Genomic DNA, 22,259 nt, shown 5'->3' on the forward strand with positions numbered 1-22,259 from the left:
TTTATAAATGACATGTCATTTGTAAAGACATGCCAGGCTGACAATAGGATAATGTAAACAACACTGCCAGAGCCGCAATGAGTTTATAGTAGGTGTGTGAATGATCAACAATCAATATTATTGGCAGAAATAGAGGGCCCCAAAATCAAATTTTGCTTAGGGCCCCATGGAGGCTTGGGCCGGCACTGACTCTCACTATTATGTTAGATCCACTATGGACTGGACTCTCACTATTATGTTAGATCCATTATGGACTGGACTCTCACACTATTTTGTTGGAGTTATTAATAAAAAAAAAAAAGTGAACGGCTCACAACTGTGAATCTGTTCTCATCGTTCACTTTAAAACGACCGTTCAAATAACTCAATTCGTTCGCGAACGGCACATCGCTATCCGGAACCGGATGTTGGTGGAAACAGTGCGCGGCTTCATCGGTGGTCCGCATCGTGTTGCAGGTTTGTTTTGATTTCACACGACAAACTAAAGTACATGTGTCGACATTGACATTGTATGCTATCTCAAAGGGTGTTAATACCGTGTTAGTTACTAAGATATTGTCGTATACGTCAGTGTTATTCGGAAATACTAATTTGTTAGCATTAGCCTGAGCTAGCTAGAACATGCCGCTTGTTGACGTCAGAATCCGTTTTTTTTTTCGGGCCAAGATTGTTTATCACGCAAATAATTTGACTTGGTGGTGTTTAAAAAATAATATTAACGGTAAACTAAAAATACAAATAAGTACCTCTATAACTAATGTGTGCAAGGCTATTGAAAATAGTGCAGTGGTGAATAGAGCCGAGCAAAAACACGATGACGTCATCACGATTTAGTAAATTCACCATAACAAATTAGTTCCAGAGTTGTTTCATTAGATTGGATAGCCTGGGAAAAGACACGTTTGTTTTTGCGACAACCCGTTCAAGTTGCTGTCAAAAGAAGAATTGTTACAACAACTATGATTTACTTTTAAATACTTTCAAGTCATACATTTAGTCTAGAGCAGGGGTGTCAAACTCAAATACAGAGTGGGCCAAAATTGAACTGAACAAACTAACTTTTTAATAGGGACCCAAACAAGTTTTGCATTGAATATTGAACAAGCAAGGCTTATATAACTTTATAGTGACATGCAAAATCGAGTTTAAAATAATAATAATAATTAAAAAATATCAATGGCATATCAAATACAATTTAAATAAAAATTGAATGCCTCTTTTCTATTTTCAGCCTTCTGAGGTAAATATTAACATTAACTTTTTCCACAGGCTAATACATTTTAAAATAAAATAACAATGAATAAACCATTTAGGACTTTAAACTGCTCAGTTTGCAACACACTGATCTAACCTGATGTGCCCAAGCCAGATACCTGCCATCTTTTCTTGGATGCTAGTTCATTAATGTCGGGGCTCAGGTTTTGAGCTGAGGCAACCTTCATTATCCAACGAAGGTGTTCATCGGTCATTATATCTTGTAGTCCACCCGGACCACAGTCTTGGGGCCGTGCCTTAAAGGCACTGCCTTTAACGTCCTCTATGAGCTGTCGTAACGTCCGCTTTTCATCCATTCTAACAACGTGCCGGCCCAGTCATAAGATATGTGCGGCTTCTGTACGCACACACACGTGAATGCAATGCACACTTGATCAACAGCGATACACGTTACACTAAGGGTGGCCGTATAAACAACTTTAACACTGTTAGAAATATACGCCACACTGTGAATCCACACCAAACAAGAATGACAAACACATTTCGAACATCCGCACCGGAACACAACATAAACACAACAGAACAAATAACCAGAACCCTTTGCAGTACTAACTCTTCCGGGACGCTACAACATACACCACCGCTACCACCATTTTTTTTTTGCAAATCGGCAAATAATACGCCGTTGCTTAGTGTCTGTGCTGTGTAGAACTCGGCAGGGTAACCACGTAATACTCCATGCCAGTAGGTGGCAGCAGGTAGTTAATAGCTTTGTAAAAGTCGGAAGGTGTCGGGTGAGATGAGGATGGTTTGTTGTGAACACAATATGCAGACCACAGCGGGAGGCAGTGTGCAGGTAAAAAGGTATGCAACGCTTAAACCAAAAATGAACAAAAGGGAAAGGAAAAGGCAATGGCTATGCAAAAGCTTAAGTAAAACTGAGCGGGCTACAAAGTAAACAGAAACGAAATGCTGGACGACAGCAAAAACGTACGGCGTCCACAAAGTACAACCGTACATGACATGACAATCAACAATGTCCACACGAAGAAGGATAGCGACAACTTAAATACCGTAGCCTTGCTTGCTAACACAAAGCAGGTGCGTGGAATAGCGCTCAAAGGAAGGCATGAAACTGCTACAGGAAAACACCAAAAAAACAGGAAGGGCCACCAAAATAACAGCGCAAGACAAAAACTAAAGCACTACACACAGGAAAACACAAACAAACTCAAAATAAGGTGGAGTTTAATTTTTTAACGTTTTCTGCTGGTGGTGTGCCTCCGCATTTTTTTAATGAAAAAAAATGTGCCTTGCCTCAAAAAAGGTTGAAAAACACTGGTCTAGAGTGTCGTACTTCAACAAATAGCATGATGGTTAACAGTCAATATGATGTGCTGCATTACACCTTTTTTTTATTGAACATAGTAGGATAGTATTGCCAAATGCAGGCATGTGGAAAGTCTGCGGAGACGCGGAAATCCGCGTTTTTAAACATTAATTTCCGCGTCAAAACATAAATGAATGAAATATTGTAGCGTGTAAGAATGAGAGTCGAAGGAGGAGTGTTAAAAGATGGCGCTAACTTTGTTTTCTCTATTTTGTGTCCCGCAAAAACCCATCTGACCGGAACTCTAACAATATGAGTTCTGTGGGTGAATTATGTAAACCCATTAGTATTGCAAAGGGGTGGAAAGTGACAGTAAATTAAAATAATTACCATTTTTTGATTATTCAAAGTTGGACACCGTCCATGGGAATTAATGGGGAATTACAATAATTATATATTATTGGGCACTTGTTTATATGCTGCTGCATCTTCGTGGCATTTTTGACGTGGCTCTTTGCACAGTATTTGAAATGTACCCATCCTTTCCGCCTACATTGGTTGGGGTGAAATGTCTCCACACATCAGGTGGTGTACGTGGCATTATTCTGTTTGTATTTATGTATTCTTGTAAAACACTAATGCAATGCCACACACAGATATAAATAGTCAGCTTAACAACTGGTGTAGTCTTTAAAAATATTTTACTGATGGACAAATGAATAGAAATAGGCTCGATGAATAAATGAACACTCAATCAGCATGCTAAATCAAACTATAACCTACATTCTCATACCTGCCAACTACTCCGGTTTTCCCGTAATTAGTACGGTTTTCATCAACCTATTCCGGGTTACGGTTGCAGTGATAAAAAATACGGTTTTTCATTAATTAAAAAAATTTTTTTTTTTTAAAGTTTTATTCACAAAATCGCGTAACAACAATGAGAATCGACACTGCTTCCCGTAACTTCCTATCGAGCCATTCCGAATGCCATGCGCGAGGCTATTTATAGCACCGCTGCCAAGCACGAGGCACCAGTTGCCATTGTTTCCAAACGAGCGAACGATCATGGAATCAGTCGGAGAAAAATCGCAAACGAGTCTTAAACCGAAAAGAAAACTGCAGTCATTCCGTGAAGAATATTCAAAAGCCTATCCGGGAATAATTATCCGTTCCAAAAAGGGTGAAAACTACGCGAATTGCACCTTGTGCAGACAAGATTTTTTGATCGGACACAGAGGAATTAGCGATGTAAAAGACCACGTTGGGACAAAAAAACACAAGTCTAATGCCGTTGCTAGCGATACAAGTGGAAAACTTTCAACGTTTTTCGTCGCCCAAACAGATTGCGAAGTTTTATTTACGGAGGCAATAATTGAGCATGGACTTCCAATCGCACTGGCTGATCACATGGGACAGTTATTTCGGAAAATGTTTCCCGACTCGAAAATCGCCAAAAAATATGGATGTGGTCGAACCAAAACATCAAACATTATTCAGTGTCTTGGAACAGAATCCTCAAAAAGTATCGCCGATGTCATGAAGACGGAACCATTTAGCATGTCGACTGACGGCAGCACCGATTATGACGATGTAAAACTGTACCCCATTTGTGTTCGATATTTCGATGACGACATTGGAAAAGTATTGTCAGTACTTCTGTCTTTGAGGGAATGCAATACGGCTTCCACAGGCGAAAACATTTACAAAATACTCGCGGAAGAAATAGACTCAAACGAAATTCTGCCGATAATGCTGCAGTGATGATGGGATCTAAAAAGGGTGTTACAGCTTTCATTACGGAAATGTCTCCTTCGGTTTACATTGCCGGTAAGTACAGTTCGTAGCATAAAAAAACTCACAAAACATAACATTTTAAGTAAATCTTTTATTACATAAACAATAAATCAAATCAAAAATTATTTCTGTGTACAGTATATATTTTTATTTGTGATAACGATAACATGTTCAAAACAAGTCACATATAACTATCATACTATTCTATTACTCTTTATTAATTTGAAAAATGTCGTCATGAAGTTTTATATTTATATTTATTTATATTTCTTTCATAAACCAAAATTTCGACCTGAAGTTTCTTGTTACAATAATGTCTGCAATATCAATAATGACATGTCTTATTTATATTGTGTAATTTGAACCAAATACTCTCAAAAATCTTATTCTTTCAAGTTGTTGAAAGTTTCAACAGATAAAGTTAATGTCAAAAGATTTTGAATACATTTACAATCATAACTTTATTTACCAAAACACATTTGCATGGTGAACTGCATATTTTCACTGAATTTCTTTTAAAGATGTCAAGGTATGATATTGTGGTTATCAAAGAAATAATCACATAATATTGAAAAAGCATAAGGCATTGATTGAATGGTATAAATATTTAATTTATCATGAGAGGAAAACTAATTTCTTTTTTTAATATCGTAGATGTTGAAATTTATACTCATTTATTGTAACGTCACAGACATTTGTTTCAATGGTATGTTTTTTTGTTTTCTTTAATTTTTTTTGTCCTGGACCTACCGGGGCCTGCGGCCCCTGGACCCTGGCTACTAGGTTTTTCTGATTTCAAAAATTGGCAGGTATGCATTCTTGTATGACAACAGAATGGCTAGCTGAACAGAAGGCAGAGGAAACGACACCTTTTGATTTAGTATTTGCTAGTTGAACTTTACAGATCACAAAAAAGGTAAATTTGGATTGCTAATGTTGTTAGCATAAATGAATGGGATCTAACATAGAGAAAATTAGCATCACGGCTAACTGAGAAATATTTTCGGTTCATTATGAGACTGGTGGTGGTACATAAACCTGGCTAGCTTGAGATATTGGCCCCAAAATCATTTAACAAGTACAGAAACAGCTTAGTAATTTGAATGGAAGTCTGCTGGAATAGTCCACAGTCATACAGTAACAAGCAATTACACCTCTATTAAACTTAAATACCATAGATCAAATATATTTACCCCAGTAATATCATCAACACTTACCTGACTGGATGAAGTCCTTGGGCTCAAATACTAGTGTGGCCTCAATAGCCCTGCTGTCGTGTGTAGCATGCTGGGAATTATCTGTGCATGTGATGGAAGAATGCACTGCACATGTGATGGAGGAATGCACAGTGCAGGGTTGACATTCTACTGAATTTGCATTAAATCAGGTTGTTTTAGCGAGTAGTCATGCTGGAAGATCTAGCATGTTGCATTCAATATTTATTCCCATTAAATTCCCGTTAATTCCCATGGAAAGTTTCCAACTTTGAATATTCCCGGAATTTTGCAACCCTAAAGCCCATTACTAGTGTTGTCCCAATACCAATACTTTAGTACCGGTACCAAAATGTTACACGAGTGACGTCGCTCGCCCAAAGCTGACGAAAAAAAAATCACATTTATGTCGCATTGTACATTAGAAAAGATCAGATTCCGATCGGATTTAGGACTACCTCCTGATGTGGCCTGAGTCAGATTTGAAACACTTTAGAGCTTTTAGGCTGACCCCCCCAAAAAATCAGATCTGTGTCACTTGAGGGCAAAAAAAAAATCCAATTTGGTGTGCAGCATAAACGGGGCCAAAGAGTGCAGCAGGAGAGTGCACAACAAGCTCACAGCGCAATGACCCAGCACGTCCTTACTGAGGAGGCGTCCTAATTGTCGATATAACAGGACGTGGAAACAACAAGTGTGCCCGAAAACAATAATAAAGTCCAAACTAGGGTTGTCCCGATACCAAAATGTATTTTGATACTTTTCGGTACTTTTCTAAATAAAGGGGACCACAAAAAATTGCATTATTGGCTTTATTTTAACAAAAAATCTTAGGGTACATTAAACATATGTTTCTTATTGCAATCAAAGAACAATTTTGTCGTTAAATAAAATAGTGAACCTACAAGACAATCTGTCTTTTAGTATTAAGTAAGCAAACAAAGGCTCCTAATTTGTCTGCTGACATATGCAGTAACATATTGTGTCATTTATCATTCTATTACTTTGTCAACATTATAAAGGACAAGCTGTAAAAATTGATTATTAATCTACTTGTTCATTAACTGTTAATATCTGGTTACTTTCTCTTTTAACATGTTCTATCTACACTTCTGTTAAAATGTAATAATCACTTATTCTTCTGTTGTTCGGATACTTTACATTAGTTTTGGATGATACCACAAATTTAGGTATCGATTCGATACCAAGTAGTTACAGGATCATACATTGGCCATATTCAAAGTCCTCATGTGTCCAGGGACGTATTTCCTGAGCTTATAAACATAATATGAATTTAAAAAAAAGGAAAAAATATTTTGTGACGATAAAAAATATCGATGTTATTATAGTAGTATCGACTAGATACGCTATTGTACTTGGTATCATTACAGTGGATGTCAGGTGTAGATCCACCCATGGCATTTGTTTACATTCAGCTTGCTGTTAGCGGTGAGCTGTTGTATCCTCCTACGGTTTGTCGTGAAGCATGTTTAGCTATTCCTGGTCCTGCAGGGATGATACTTGTAAGAAACGTACTTTATTTGTCGCCATGGAGGCGAGGATTAGTGATTTAGAAGTATATAAAGCACTGCTAGCTATCTAGCCATGTCTTAAAGCACCTCTTCCTGAGGGCGTTTCAGTGTTATAACTTCACTTTCTCCTTTTGCTGCTAATCATATTTGAATGATTACAATATCAATGAAAACAATTGCGATTATTATTTTTGCCATTATCGTCCACCCGATTGCAGGAAATGTAGTCTTGATTTTAAAATGTTCTTTCGGGGCTGGCGTGGCAGCAAAAAATCTTCCTCTTTATTTCTCAACTACTATAGTTTAAAACAAATAAAGTGCACTTTTTTTGCATGATGTCACACAAGATATTTCAATAAGTGTCAAATAAAAATGAGCTGCATAATAGGAAATCAAATAGTGTATGTCCTTCGCTATGTGGTAGGTTCCTGCAGACGTTATCTCCTTCTGTTGTTGACTAATTTTTTCATACGGTGTTGATGTGGAAATGGTTGCTTGGGCTTTTTGTGGGTGTGGCACCGAACGGAGATGTTGACATGCGGAGTTTCAAGCACTCTTCATTCTCTAGCGCAGTGTTTTTCAACCACTGTGCCAAGGCACACCAGTGTGCCGTGAGATATTGTCTGGTGTGCCGTGGGAAATTATGCAACTTCACCTATTTGGTCCCAAAAATATTTTTTTCAAATCAATAATTATAATCTGCAAATAATGTGCCGTTGCTTAGTGTCTGTGCTGCGTAGAGCTCGGCAGGGTAACCACGTAATACTCCATGTCAGTAGGTGGCAGCAGGTAGTTCATTGCTTTGTAAAAGTCGGAATGTGTCGGGTGAGACGAGGATGGATTGTTGTGATCACAATATGCAGGTAAAAACATATACAGGTAAAAGCCAGTAAATTAGAATATATAAAAAAATATATATATGTACATATGTACACACATATATATATATATATATATATATATATATATATATATATATATATATATATACATATACACATACACTATACAGTATATATATATATATATATATATATATATATATATATATATATATATATGTATATATATATATATATATATATATATATATATATATATATATATATATATATATATTTATATACCCACACACAGTATATATACAGGTAAAAGCCAGTAAATTTGAATATTTTGAAAAACTTGATTTATTTCAGTAAACTTTATCTCAGGAAACAGAGTGGACCGACACCAGCAGATGACATGGCACCCCAAACCATCACCCAACCATGCAAATTTTGCATTTCCTTTGGAAATCGAGGTCCCAGAGTCTGGAGGAAGACAGGAGAGGCACAGGATCCACGTTGCCTGAAGTCTAGTGTAAAGTTTCCACCATCAGTGATGGTTTGGGGTGCCATGTCATCTGCTGGTGTCGGTCCACTCTGTTTCCTGAGATCCAGGGTCAACGCAGCCGTCTACCAGCAAGTTTTAGAGCACTTCATGCTTCCTGCTGCTGACCTGCTCTATGGAGATGGAGATTTCAAGTTCCAACAGGACTTGGCGCCTGCACACAGCGCAAAATCTACCCGTGCCTGGTTTACGGACCATGGTATTTCTGTTCTAAATTGGCCCGCCAACTCCCCTGACCTTAGCCCCATAGAAAATCTGTGGGGTATTGTGAAAAGGAAGATGCAGAATGCCAGACCCAAAAACGCAGAAGAGTTGAAGGCCACTATCAGAGCAACCTGGGCTCTCATAACACCTGAGCAGTGCCAGAAACTCATCGACTCCATGCCACGCCGCATTAACGCAGTAATTGAGGCAAAAGGAGCTCCAACCAAGTATTGAGTATTGTACATGCTCATATTTTTCATTTTCATACTTTTCAGTTGGCCAACATTTCTAAAAATCCCTTTTTTGTATTAGCCTTAAGTAATATTCTAATTTTGTGACACACGGAATTTTGGATTTTCATTTGTTGCCACTTCAAATCATCAAAATTAAATGAAATAAACATTTGAATGCATCAGTCTGTGTGCAATGAATAAATATAATGTACAAGTTACACCTTTTGAATGCAATTACTGAAATAAATCAAGTTTTTCAAAATATTCTAATTTACCGGTACTGACTTTTACCTGTATAATGCTTAAACCAAAAATGAACAGGAGGAAAAGGCAATGAAGCATAGGGATGGCTATGCAAAACACAAGTAAAACTGAACTACCAAGTAAACAGAAACAAAATGCTGGACGACAGCAAAAACTTACGGCGTCCACAAAGTACATCCCGTACATTACATGACAATCAACAATGTCCACACAAAGAAGGATAGCAACAACTTAAATGGCCTTACTTGCTAACACAAAGCAGGTGCGGGGAATAGCGTTCAAAGGAAGACATGAAACTGCTACAGGAAAACACCAACAAAACAGGAAGGGCCGCCAAAATAACAGCGCAAGACAAAAACTAAAGCACTACACAGGAAAACACCAACAAACTCAAAATAAGACACGATGACCTGGTGGAGTATCTTTTTTTTAACGTTTTCTGTTGGTGGTGTGCCTTCGGAATTTTTAATGAAAAAAACGTGCCTTGCCTCAAAAAAGGTTGAAAAACACTGCTCTAGCGGGTGACTTTTCAAATGATGCTACAAATTAGCAGTAGGTGCTACTTTTTATAGCAACACTTTTGCCGCATACTTGTTCGACATCTTCCTGCTTGAAGCCAAACCACCGCCAGACGATGGACCCCATGCTGTTTTTCTTAGGAATGAATTCTTCCTTCATTTGTTACCACACCCCCAGCATCACAGCTAACTTTGCCATGTCGCTACCAGTCTGCTCAGCGAGGGCGTATGACGTTGCGACAGTATGTGACGTATGTAAGAAGGTGCGCTTGTTTTAAGTCTCTGTGAGAAGCAGAGACAAGAAAGAGTGAGAAAAGCCTGTAGTGTAATGCCCGCAGCTAAAAGCAACTGCGTGAGGACGTATACTCGAATATCACGATATACCGTATTTTTCGGAGTATAAGTCGCTCCGGAGTATAAATCGCACCGGCCGAAAATGCATAATAAAGAAAGAAAAAAACATATGTAAGTCGCACTGGAGTATAAGTCGCATTTTTTGGGGAAATGTATTTGATAAAAGCCAACACCAAGAATAGACATTTGAAAGGCAATTTAAAATAAATAAAGAATAGTGAACAACAGGCTGAATAAGTGTACGTTATATGAGGCATAAATAACCAACTGAGAACGTGCCTGGTATGTCATTCAAATAACTATAACATATAGAACATGCTATACGTTTACCAAACAATCTGTCACTCCTAATCGCTAAATCCCATGAAATCTTATACGTCTAGTCTCTTACGTGAATGAGCTAAATAATATTATTTGATATTTTACGGTAATGTGTTAATAATTTCACACATAAGTAGAGCTGCAACAACTAATCGATTAAATCGATTGTAAAAATAGTTGGCGATTAATTTAGTCATCGATACGTTGGAACTATGCTATGCGCATGCGCAGAGGCTACTTATTTATTTATTTTTATTTTTATTTTTATTTTTATTTTTATTTTTATTTTTATTTTTATTTTTATTTTTATTTTTATTTTTATTTTTATTTTTATTTTTATTTTTTATAAACCTTTCTTTATAAACTGCAATATTTACAAACAGCTGAGAAACAATAATCAAAATAAGTATGGTGCCAGTATGCTGTGTTTTTTCAATAAAATACCGGAAAGGATAGAAATGTAGTTTGTCTCTTTTATCCGATTATTAATCGAAGTAATAATCGACAGATTAATCGATTATCAAATTAGTTGTTAGTTGCAGGCCTACACATAAGTCGCTCCTGAGTATAAGTCGCACCCCCGGCCAAACTATGAAAAAAAGTTGGCGATTAATTTAGTCATCGATACGTTGGAACTATGCTATGCGCATGCACAGAGGCTACTTATTTATTTATTTTTATTTTTATTTTTTAAATTTTTTATAAACCTTTATTTATAAACTGCAATATTTACAAACAGCTGAGAAACAATAATCAAAATAAGTATGGTGCCAGTATGCTGTGTTTTTTCAATAAAATACAGGAAAGGATAGAAATGTAGTTTGTCTCTTTTATCCGATTATTAATCTAAGTAATAATCGACAGATTAATCGATTATCAAATTAGTTGTTAGTTGCAGGCCTACACATAAGTCGCTCCTGAGTATAAGTCGCACCCCCGGCCAAACTATGAAAAAAAACTGCGACTTATAGTCCGAAAAATATGGTACTCGAATATCACAATATAGTCATTTTCTATATCGCACAGAGACAAACCTGCGATATATCGAGTATATTCAATATATCGCCCAGCCCTATATCCTATACTGTACATATATTATGTAAATATTACGTATATATGTTATATTTTATATTGCTTTTAGTCTATTTTATACCTGCATTGTCCTTTCCATCTTTTCCATCATTTGTAACTGAGCTACTGTGTGGAACAATTTCTCTTGTGGATCATTAAAGTTTGTCTAAGTATAAGTCTCAAAGGGTGCATTGTGTGGAGAAACGTGTATAGTCTGGTCCGATGGTGGAAATCAGAGCGTTTGATTTGTAATGAGTTTACAGGAAAGTCAAAATGTACACCTCCCACTCTCTGGAATATGGCATTTGGAATAGTACACCCTGTTGAATGTGAATTCTCAAGAAAACATTTGACCCGTTTTAACTTCAAGACTCCATTCATTGCTGCATTACAGATCTCCCTGGGAGCAATACAGCTGAAGATTGACCACTCGGAGGAGCTTTGATTGCACCTGGGCAAGCATCGCACTTCAGTACTCGTAAAGATGTCCGACCTTCTCTTGAACATGTCCTTTTCTGAAGACTCTACTGTGCCTTCAAGAAAAACAAAGAAAAGCGGGTTCCGTGTGAAACGGAACGTCAAAAATGGGAGTAAGTTCGCCGGACGCCAAAATAGGTGGTCCCAAAAGACGCTAAGGCCCAACCAGGAGTATTTTCAGGGAGCCCGCTCCAACAAGCCTTCACAAAGCGCACAGGCAGAAGCGCTGATCAGGAGACACATGGAGAATAATCACTTCAGAAAAGGTGCTAACAAAAATAATACATTCCCAAAGCAAAAGTTCACATCCGCCGGGCGTCCGTCGTGTCACCCGTCCTCGAGCCGTCGGCCTTGTTCGGGCGTGCCCAGCAAGTGCGTCGCCATCGACTGCGAGATGGTCGGCGCCGGCGCCAAAGGACACCTCAGCCTGCTGGCACGCTGCAGCGTGGTGTCCTACGACGGCGACGTGATGTACGACAAGTTCATCAAGCCCGCCATGGCCGTCACCAACTACCGCACGCGCTGGAGCGGCATCCGAGCCCGTGACCTCGTCAACGCTACGCCCTTCCACCAAGCCCGAAAAGAGGTGAGAGGAACACTTCAATATCGTCATTAAACCGATACACCAAAAATGTTCTTCAGTCATGTACGATATCAGCAGTCTTTCCCAAATTTTTCATAAAATTAAGAAATACCGTAGGTTAACTACCGTATTTTCCGGACTATACGGCATACTGCCGATGAATGGTCTATATTTTGATCTTTTTGCACATATAAGGCGCACCAGATTATAGGGCGCATTAAAGGAGTCATTTATATTTTTTTCTAAATGTAAAAGACTTTCTTGTGGTCTACATAACATGTAATGGTGGTTCTTTGGTCAAAATGTTGCATAGATGATGTTTTACAGATCATCTTCAAGCCGCTTTCTGACAGTCGCTTCCGGAAGCGCCGTTTTGTGGGCGGTCTTATTTACGTGGCTCACCTTCGGCAGCGTCTTCTACCCCGACATCTTTGTTGTAGCGGTGTAGCGTGCAAGGACAGGAGTGTAAGAAGTTTCAAAAGATGGAGCTAACTGTTTTAATGACGTCTCCTAGTGATAGGTCCGGCAACACCGATGCATCGGCGCATGCGTCGAGCTCATAGAGCAAAACCCTGTGTCGGTGCGCTTACCGCTTTTAGAAAGTCACATGACCGATCATGAGCTGTTTCGGTCACGTGACCGATACGCGAACTGTGTCGCACTGACGCCTCCTCTGTGCCCTGTGAGCGGGTCTTTTCTACAGCAGGAGAAATAATAACTAAGAAGAGAAATCATCGAAAATGTAATACGTTGGAAAAACTGTTTTTTTAAATAAAAATGTGTAAAAAAAAATACAATAAAATTCCCAGTCCACAAGCATCCTCATTCACAACACGTTCTCTTAGATTTCCATGTTATGATACATGTTCACATTATTTATTGACTGTATATAAAAAAGATAAAAATATATTTTTATTTAAATGAAGATATGAAATAATCCTAAATTAAATACAATGACTTGGTTTATATTATTGTATATTAGGGATGTCCCGATCCGATATTTGGATCGGATCGGCCGCCGATATTTGCAAAAAAATACGTATCGGCAAGGCATGGGAAAATGCCGACCCAGATCCAGTTTAAAAAAAACTCCGGTCCGTGTTTTCGAACGCACCGATTTAAATAATACATTCCACTTTTCTGTTGCTCCCTAATTTCCGTTCCGCATTTTCCAGCACACCTTCAACACATCCACAGGTCTGTGGATTCTCACGCAGTTGCTTTTAGCTGCTGGCATTACACGACAGGCTCTTCTCACTCTTTCCTGTGTCTCCCTCTTACAGACAGCGAGCGCACCTTCTTACACACGTCACATACTGTCACGTCATACGTCACATACTGTCACGTCATACGTCACATACGTGTACGTCCTCTCCCAGCAGAGAGGTAGCAGCATGGCTAACGTTAGCTGTGATGCTAGCGCAGCCGTGCGAGCAATCATCCCTCTAAGGTGCGCGCCTGTGCAATTGCGCACTGCTCAAGCGTCCTCTGCGCACGGCAAATCTATGCCACGCACAAAATCAAATAAAAAAATAAGCGCATAACAATTTTCAACACACGGACACGACAGAGAAAACAGTTTTCGTCATCATTGTTCAAATATTGTAACGTCTGTCGAGACGCTTATCTCCATTCGGTGCCACACGTCCACACCATCAAAATGCCGAGGCAAACATTTCCACATCAACACCGTATGAAAAAAATAGTGATTTTTCTAGTTGTGATTTCCTTCTCTGCATGAAAGTTTAAAATGAGCATATATTAATGCAGTATGAAGAAGAATGTTTTAATGTAGACACATAGAATCATCATACTGCTGTGATTATATGCATCAAGTGTTCATTCAAGGCTAAGGCAAAATATCGAGATATATATCATGTATCGCAATATGGCCTTAAAATATCGCAATATTAAAAAAAGGCCATATCGCCCAGCCCTAGTTCAATGATGCCATTTCTGTTTGTCATGTACAATTTTGTCTATTTTGTGTTTATCCTTGAATAAACAGGTCAGTTTCTTGTTACCAACCATTGTGTATTATTCAAACTCACCTAATTCAGCTGGCTAGTTGTTATCAAGAGTACTAAAACCCTTTTCAACATGATTCTGACAACTAAGTAGGCTAAATAACTTGAAACTTTAGTACATGCTCGGATAGGCCAGTATCGGTCAGTATCGGTATCGGATCGGAAGTGCAAAAACAATATCGGTATCGGATCGGAAGTGCAAAAACCTGGATCGGGACATCCCTATTGTATATACTACGTCATAAAATCAGTGTCAGTTGAGTCGATCCATAGGTTGCCTGTAGGGATTTTGAATGTCCAGCAGATGTCAGTATTTAGTGACACAGTATCGACACAGTATCAATACAGTTTTGCAATGTGTCGAAACGCTTCATGACGCCTCATCAACCCATCACTAACGTCTCCTCATCCGGAAACAACAACAACACCGGAAATGTGTCCCGTGAAAAAACGTCCGACCGGAACTCTCTAATAACTAAAGTTCCTTGGGTGAATAATGTAAGCTCACTACACCGGTATGTTTTAGCGCTTTCTTGGCGAGTTTACTGACAGATATAAGTAAGAACTTTACACTACTTTATATTAGAAATGGCAACAGCGGAGGATGAATGTCACATAACAAGAAGACAGAGAAAAAGAAGATGCTTTTCAACCACGGCACAGACTACGAAAGCGGACGCGCGCAATTTTTCAGGAATTATGTAGATCCAAAATACAGATCAGCAGGTACCAGAAGCTAAGAAAAGTTGCTTTTGCTTAATATTGCGAAACAAAACACCAGATAATATGTCTTACCTTATACACACACCATAATAATACTCCTATGTTGAAGCACATCAAGTGGTGTGGCTTCATAGCTTACCAAAGTCGTACTAAAACATTTTGATAGATTTTTGAGCGCCGTGTGTAATGTTCTATATTTTCAACGGAACATATAAAATGTTGGTGTTGTTTACTTGAGTCATATTGCCATCATAGTGCAGCCTAAACTTATCTTATGTTTGACTGCCATCTACTGGTCACACTTATCATTACACCATGTACCAAATAAAATTGCTTTGAGGTCGGTAAGCAAAACCAGAATTATTCCGTATATTAGGCGCACCGGGTTATAAGGCCCATTGTTTAGTTTTGAGGGGAAAATAAGGATTTTAAGTGCGCCTCAAAAAATCTGAAATTTAGATGCAAGCTGATGTAATCCCATACTTTTGTTGATATCGCGTCGATATCTGATATCAATATTGGACGAAGACACCCCAAATAACTATTGTTTAGTTACACAGAATCAAAATAGGTGCCCAGTGACTTCCTGTTCAGTGCAAAATTTGCTGAAAATCTCCCACCCTGTTATTTATTTTTATCTTGTTCGCTGCCAGCAGAAAATCAGCACAGTATTCCTTTAGATCAGGGGTCACCAACCTTTTTGAAACCAAGAGCTACTTCTTGGGTACTGATTTATGCGAAGGGCTACCAGTTTCCATCCATCCATTTTCTACCGCTTATTCCCTTTGGGGTGGCGGGGGGCGGTGGAGCCTATCTCAGCTACAATCGGGCGGAAGGCGGGATACACCCTGGACAAGTCGCCAACTCATCGCAGGGGCTACCAGTTTGATACACACTTAAATAAATTGCCAGAAATAGCCAACTTGCTCAATTTACCTTTAACTCTATGTTATTATTAATAATTAATGATATTTATCTTTGTGGAAACACTGATCATCTTAATGATTTCTCACAATAAATATATATAGAAACAGATAAATATCAATATGCAACACTTTATTTTTATATGTTCTCTAAGTGCACATTTTTCAAATTGAACATTTTCAAATGATCACTTCTAAGACAGTCTTGTGAAATCACAATATCCCATTTTAACTAGCTAGCCACTAACATTTTTTAACAAATCATGAATTACTTTGCACCATGTTTGTACAAATAATAACTCATGTAAAATACAAAAGTCAAATGTTTAAATAAATCATGTCACACTTTGAACTGGACACCAAATCTGTTATCTGTTTCTTTGTCAGTTAGTGAAGACCAAATCTTTAAAATATTTTCTTGGATTTTCAAATTCTATTTGAGTTTTGTCTCCCTTAGAATTAAAAATGTCGAGCAAAACGAGACCAGCTTGCTAGTAAATAAATACAATTAAAAAATAGAGGCAGCTCACTGGTAAGTGCTGCTATTTGAGCTATTTTTTAGAAAAGGCCAGCGGGCGACTCATCTGGTCCTTACGGGCTACCTGGTGCCCGCGGGCACCAAGTTGGTGACCCCTGCTTTAGATAATATGAGTGTTGTACCATTACCAAAATTATGGTATGTAGTGGTACAAAAATGTATTTCGATACTTTTCTAAATAAATGGCACCACAAAAATTGGCATTCTTGGTTTTATTTTAACATAAAATCTTATGATACATTAAACATACTTTTTGTATTGCAATCAAAAACAATTTTGGCAGTAAATAACATACATTTCAATGGTCAAATCAAGGACAGAATCCGACATTGATTAATTGTCGTCAAAAAGCATGTTGTTCCAAGGTTAACGACCGGACCTAATTCAACAGTCTTTCAATGTCTTGTGTGTCTATTCACTACAATATCACATGAAACAGAAGAACCAGAATACAAATATGCACAAAATGGGGGGAAAGCATTTTCACAAACGCAATAATTTCAAATGTGTCAGTTAGAATTCTGTTGTAATTAGGGCTGCAGCTAATGATTATTTTTCTATCTATTAATCTATAGATTATTTTTTCGGTTAATCTATAGATTATTTTTTCGATTAATCTATAGATTATTTTTCCTTTTACCGATTATTTTTTTTTATTTAAAATGAGGAAAAAATAAATGTAGGCCAGTTTTTTCAAAAGGCATGGCTTTTATTTACAAAAAAAAGTATGGCCACTCAGTCAACATTGACAACAACATGACAAAATATTCTGTAACAAAGTAAACATTTAAAACTTTTAACATTTAACAAAATTAAAAGTAGCTTATTTGCTTTTTAATGTGCAAATATAAAAGTAAACATCCAGTGCAAATCTTAATATTCTGCAATAGTATAAGCATTTCAAAAGTAAAAGTATTGCTTATTTTGCTTTAAAATGTGCAAAAATAAAGATAAACATCCAATACAAAAAAGTGCAAAACGGAAATATTCTGTAGCAACAGTGTAAACATTTCAACAAAAGTAAAAGTATTGTTTATTTGCTAAAATGTGCAAAAATAAAGATAAACATCCAATACAAAAAAATGTACAGTGTAAACATTTCAACAAAAGTAAAAGTATTGCTTATTTTGCTTAATAACACAACAATGATAGTATGATTAAAGTGAAAGTTAATTGTTCGTTTGTACATAGTATATGTAACTGTTAATGTTGTAAAAGGTATTTGCACAACTAATTAACGTTAGCGTTTGTGACACGTCTTGTGCCGTGGGGTTCTTTCAGGACCGACAGACTGAACGCCAGATGGCTTTGCCAGGTTTACAATCTTTTAATTTTACACAAAGTCTTTTCTCTTCCAACTCTTTTCTCTTTCTTTCCTCGCTTTTGGCTCCTCTTCCTCGCTCGCTCGTCGTCCTCTGTCTCAGGCTCTCCTCCTCTCTCGCTCCATGTCAGCTTCACTTTGGCTCCTTCCAGTCTCTCTTCCCTCTCTCTCTGCTGCTCCCCTTTTCTTCAGCGAGAGGAGATTGGATGATCGTGCTGAGGCGTCGCTCCCGGCGCGCCCCGCCTCGCCGCTCGCCGGCCCCGCCTCTCCACAGCGTTAAAGAGGAGCGCCCGTCTTTGTAAACACTGAACAGGCACGCCAAACGCGCCTCTCAGAGCGAAACGGTGCTTTAGTTTATGAATTTACAACGCAGATACAAATGACACATTCATGTTTTTGTGTAATGATGACAACGTATACTCACGCGGACGATTGACTAGTTCAGGGGTCGGCAACCTTTACCACTCAAAGAGCCATTTTGACCTGTTCCACAAAATAAAGATAACAATGGGAGCCACAAAACTCTTTTGAAATTTAAAATGAAGTAACACTATAAAACGTTTTTTTTTGCTTTGTGCTATGTATAAACCAGGGGTCTCAGACACGCGGCCCGCACCTTAATATGAAAATGTAATGTTAGTGCGGCCCGCAAGTTTTATATGAATGCCGCTTGACAGCATCACACTTGCCAACCCTCCCAAATTTCAGAGCAACTATTCACTCGAATGTCTGCTGATTTTCACCCAGACAACTATAATAAGGGCGTGCTATGATGGCACTGCCTTTAGCACCCTCTACAACCTGTACGAACAGCTTGCCAGCCGAGTCACATGTTGTATGCGGCTTCTGCAGAATGTGAATGCAAGCATATTTGTTCAACAGCCATACAGGTCACACTGAGGGTGCCCGTTTAAACAACTTTAACCCTCTTACTAACACCTAGTGTGTGTGTGACAATCATTGGCTCTTTAACTTAATATGCGCCACACTGTGAACCCACACCAAACAAGAATGACAAACACATTTCGGGAGAACATCCGCACCGTAACACAACAGAACAAATACCCAGAATCCCATGCATCCCTAACTCTTCCGGGCTACATTATACACCCCTGCTACCACCAACACCCCCCCCCCCCCCCCCCCCCCCCCACACACACACACCACCCCCCAACCCCGCCCACCTCAACCGACGCACGGAGGGGAGGGGGGGGTTGGTGGTAGCGGGGGTGTATAATGTAGCCCAGAAGAGTTAGGGATGCATGGGATTCTGGGTATTTGTTCTGTTGTGTTTATGTTGTGTTATAGTGCGGATGTTCTCCCGAAATGTGTTTGTCATTCTTGTTTGGTCTGGGTTCACAGTGTGGCGCATATTAGTAAGAGGGTTAAAGTTGTTTATATCACAACCCTCAGTGTAACCTGATTTGCTGTTGACCAAGTATGCATTGCAGTCACTTACGTGTGTAAACAGAGGCCGCATACTACATGTGACCGGGCCGGCACGCAGATAGCATGGTGTAAAAGCGGACGTGACGACATGTTGTAGAGCAGTGGTCCCCAACCACCGGTACCGGTCCGTGGACCGATTGGTACCGGGCCGCACAAGAAAAAAAATAAAAATAAAAAAATAAAATATATATATATATATATATATATTTTTTTAAATTAAATCAACATAAAAACACAATATATACATTATGTATCAATATAGATCAATACAGTCTGCTGGGATACAATCCGTAAGCACACCTGATTGTATTTCTTTATGAAAAAAAATAAAATAAAAAAATACCCCCGCTCCCCCGGTCCGTGGGACAAATTTTCAAGCGTTGACCGGTCCGCAGCTACAAAAAGGTCCTGGGGACCACTGTCGTAGAGGACGGCACGCCCTCAATATTGTTGTCCGGGTGAAAATCGGAGAATGTTTGCCCCGGGAGAGGCATTGAAATCCGGAAACCTCCCGGAAAAACCGGCGGGGTCAGCAAGTATGCAGCTGAGCCGCATCAGAGTGATCAAAGAGCCGCATGCGGCTCCGGAGCCGCGCGTTGCCGACCCCTGGACTAGTTGATGGTGATGGCAAGAACGCTGTCGGGTGTTTTCTTTTCAAATGTTTGTTCATAGCCTTTGTGCTGCTATGATAGGCCATTTCCGCTCGACACAGTGTGCATACAACAACATTATTAGGCCGTTTATTGAAATACTCCCACACTTTTGACGACTTTTGGCGTGCTTTTTTCTCCTCGCTCGCATCGTCTGCTTTGGGCTCCGCCATGACAGTAGTGTGACGTAAATATGCGACGCGTCGACGCACATAAACGGCGTCGACGTATTTACGTAACCGATGACGTCGACTATGTCGACGCGTCGTTTCAGCCTTAGTTGTAATTTGATAATAGAAATGAATGGAAGAGATTTCCTCAATTTCGCATCTCTCCTTTGGTGTTTGTTAGATACTGAAGCTTCTTGAGGGCAAGGTGGTGATCGGCCACGCCATCCACAACGACTTCAAATGCCTTCAATACTCGCATCCGACCGCCCTGACCAGGGACACGTCCTGCAGTCCGGCGCTCAACCTGAAGGCGGGCTTCCAGGAGAAGGACATCGTCTCCCTGAAGAGGCTCACCAAGGCCCTTTTTGACCGCGACATCCAGGTAGGAGACGGTTTGCTTGTTTGAACGTGCCAGAAGTACGAGCGCAATGACCGACGTGACGTCGACGTGTCCTCAGGTGGGGAGGATGGGCCACTCCTCGGTGGAGGACGCTCAAGCCACCATGGAGCTCTACAAAGCAGTGGAGGACGAGTGGGAGCAGAGGCTGGCCCCACGCAAGCCGTGAGCAGCAGAGGCAGCCGATGAACTCGTGCAGGTGTCATAACGTTACCGCTGTCCGTGGCGGCCAAATGCTTCCTTACCTGAGCACAGGTAAACCTCAAGCAACATCTGGCGCCATCGTTTCCTGGGACAACCGAGGGGAAGAAAAAGGACTTGATTTAGGACAAAAGTATACATGAGCAGCTCTCGGTGCTTCCGCTTGTTTATTTACACCCGTCTTTTATGCGTTTTTAATGTTCTCACTTATGTGGGGAAAAGCAGTTGTTAGAAACGGTTAATTAACAACATAATTAACAATCCAAAAATAATGTAATTGGAAGAAAAAAAAACTTAATATGTTATTAAAAACTGAATGCAGTGTTCCCTCGTCACCTCGCGGTTCATTTACTGCGGTCTCAGTGCATAAAGTGTGTATGTCTTATTTTATTCATGTTGCATCATTGTATTATATCTATTTGGGCGCCTCTCTGCTTGCAGCTGCATTGAGGACTGGGTTGCTTGTGTAGATCTGAAGTAACATGGAGGCTTGAGACACATCCACCATGTTAGAGATCTGCAGTATTTACTACACCGGTGCTTCTCTATGTTTTTCTGTCACACCCCCCCTTTGGGTACGGAATTGTTTACACGCCCTAACAGAAGTTGATGTTTATTTTTTTCTCTATGTGTTAAGATACACTATATTGCCAAAAGTATTTAGCCACCTGCTTTGACTCACGTATGAACTTGAAGTGCCATGCCATTCCTAACCCATACGGTTCAATATGATGTCAGTCCACTTTTTGCAGCTATTACAGCTTCAACTCTTTTGGGAAGGCTGTCCACAAGGTTGTGGAGTGTGTTTATAGGAATTTTCCACCATTCTTCCAAAAGGGCACTGGTGAGGTCACACCATACTTGCCAACCCTCCCGGATTTTCTGGGAGTCTCCCGAAATTCAGCGCCTCTCCCGAAAACCTCCCGGGACAAATTTTCTCCCGAAATTCAGGCCAACCCACAATATAACCAGCATACCTGCCCAATCACGTTATAACTGTAGAATGATCGAGGGCGAGTTCTTGGTTTCTTATGTGGGTTTATTGTTAGGCAGTTTCATTAACGTCCTCCCAGCGCGGCAACAACACACAACAACAGCAGTCACGTTTTTATATACCGTAAAGCAGTTCGTCTGCCGTAAACAGCAATGTTGTGACACTCTTAAACAGGACAATACTGCCATCTAGTGCAGTTGATGAAAGCACTTTTGTGCGTGCCACACATCAATGCATCATCAGAGTTCAGCATGGTTAGAAAAATAGTGACAGAGAATAGAACAAGGATGGACAATTTAACCCTTAACTCAACAATGAGTAGATGAGTGGTATGTGTGTGTATATGTGTAAATAAATGAACACT

The 22,259-nt window shown here is 39.4% G+C and overlaps 1 protein-coding gene across 1 annotated transcript; it reads left to right on the top strand.

The window, feature by feature from the left end:
- Window positions 1–382: 382 nt before the first annotated feature.
- Window positions 383–22,251, top strand: isg20l2 (interferon stimulated exonuclease gene 20-like 2). Its single transcript, XM_061956960.2, has 4 exons — window positions 383–456; window positions 11,837–12,505; window positions 20,485–20,685; window positions 20,762–22,251. The coding sequence occupies exons 2-4, from the start codon at window positions 11,927–11,929 to the stop codon at window positions 20,867–20,869; spliced, it is 888 nt and encodes a 295-aa protein (XP_061812944.1). The 5' UTR covers window positions 383–456; window positions 11,837–11,926; the 3' UTR covers window positions 20,870–22,251.
- Window positions 22,252–22,259: the final 8 nt, after the last annotated feature.

This window comes from Nerophis lumbriciformis, linkage group LG04 (assembly GCF_033978685.3).
Source record: "Nerophis lumbriciformis linkage group LG04, RoL_Nlum_v2.1, whole genome shotgun sequence".
Lineage (NCBI taxonomy): Eukaryota > Metazoa > Chordata > Actinopteri > Syngnathiformes > Syngnathidae > Nerophis > Nerophis lumbriciformis.

Bases quoted from the DNA above. Each gene is read 5' to 3' on its own strand.
- isg20l2 (XM_061956960.2), top strand. From the start codon at position 11,927: ATGTCCGACCTTCTCTTGAACATGTCCTTTTCTGAAGACTCTACTGTG. The intron at 12,506-20,484 runs GTGAGAGGAACA...GGTGTTTGTTAG, and splicing joins TCCACCAAGCCCGAAAAGAG to ATACTGAAGCTTCTTGAGGG. The intron at 20,686-20,761 runs GTAGGAGACGGT...ACGTGTCCTCAG, and splicing joins TTTTTGACCGCGACATCCAG to GTGGGGAGGATGGGCCACTC.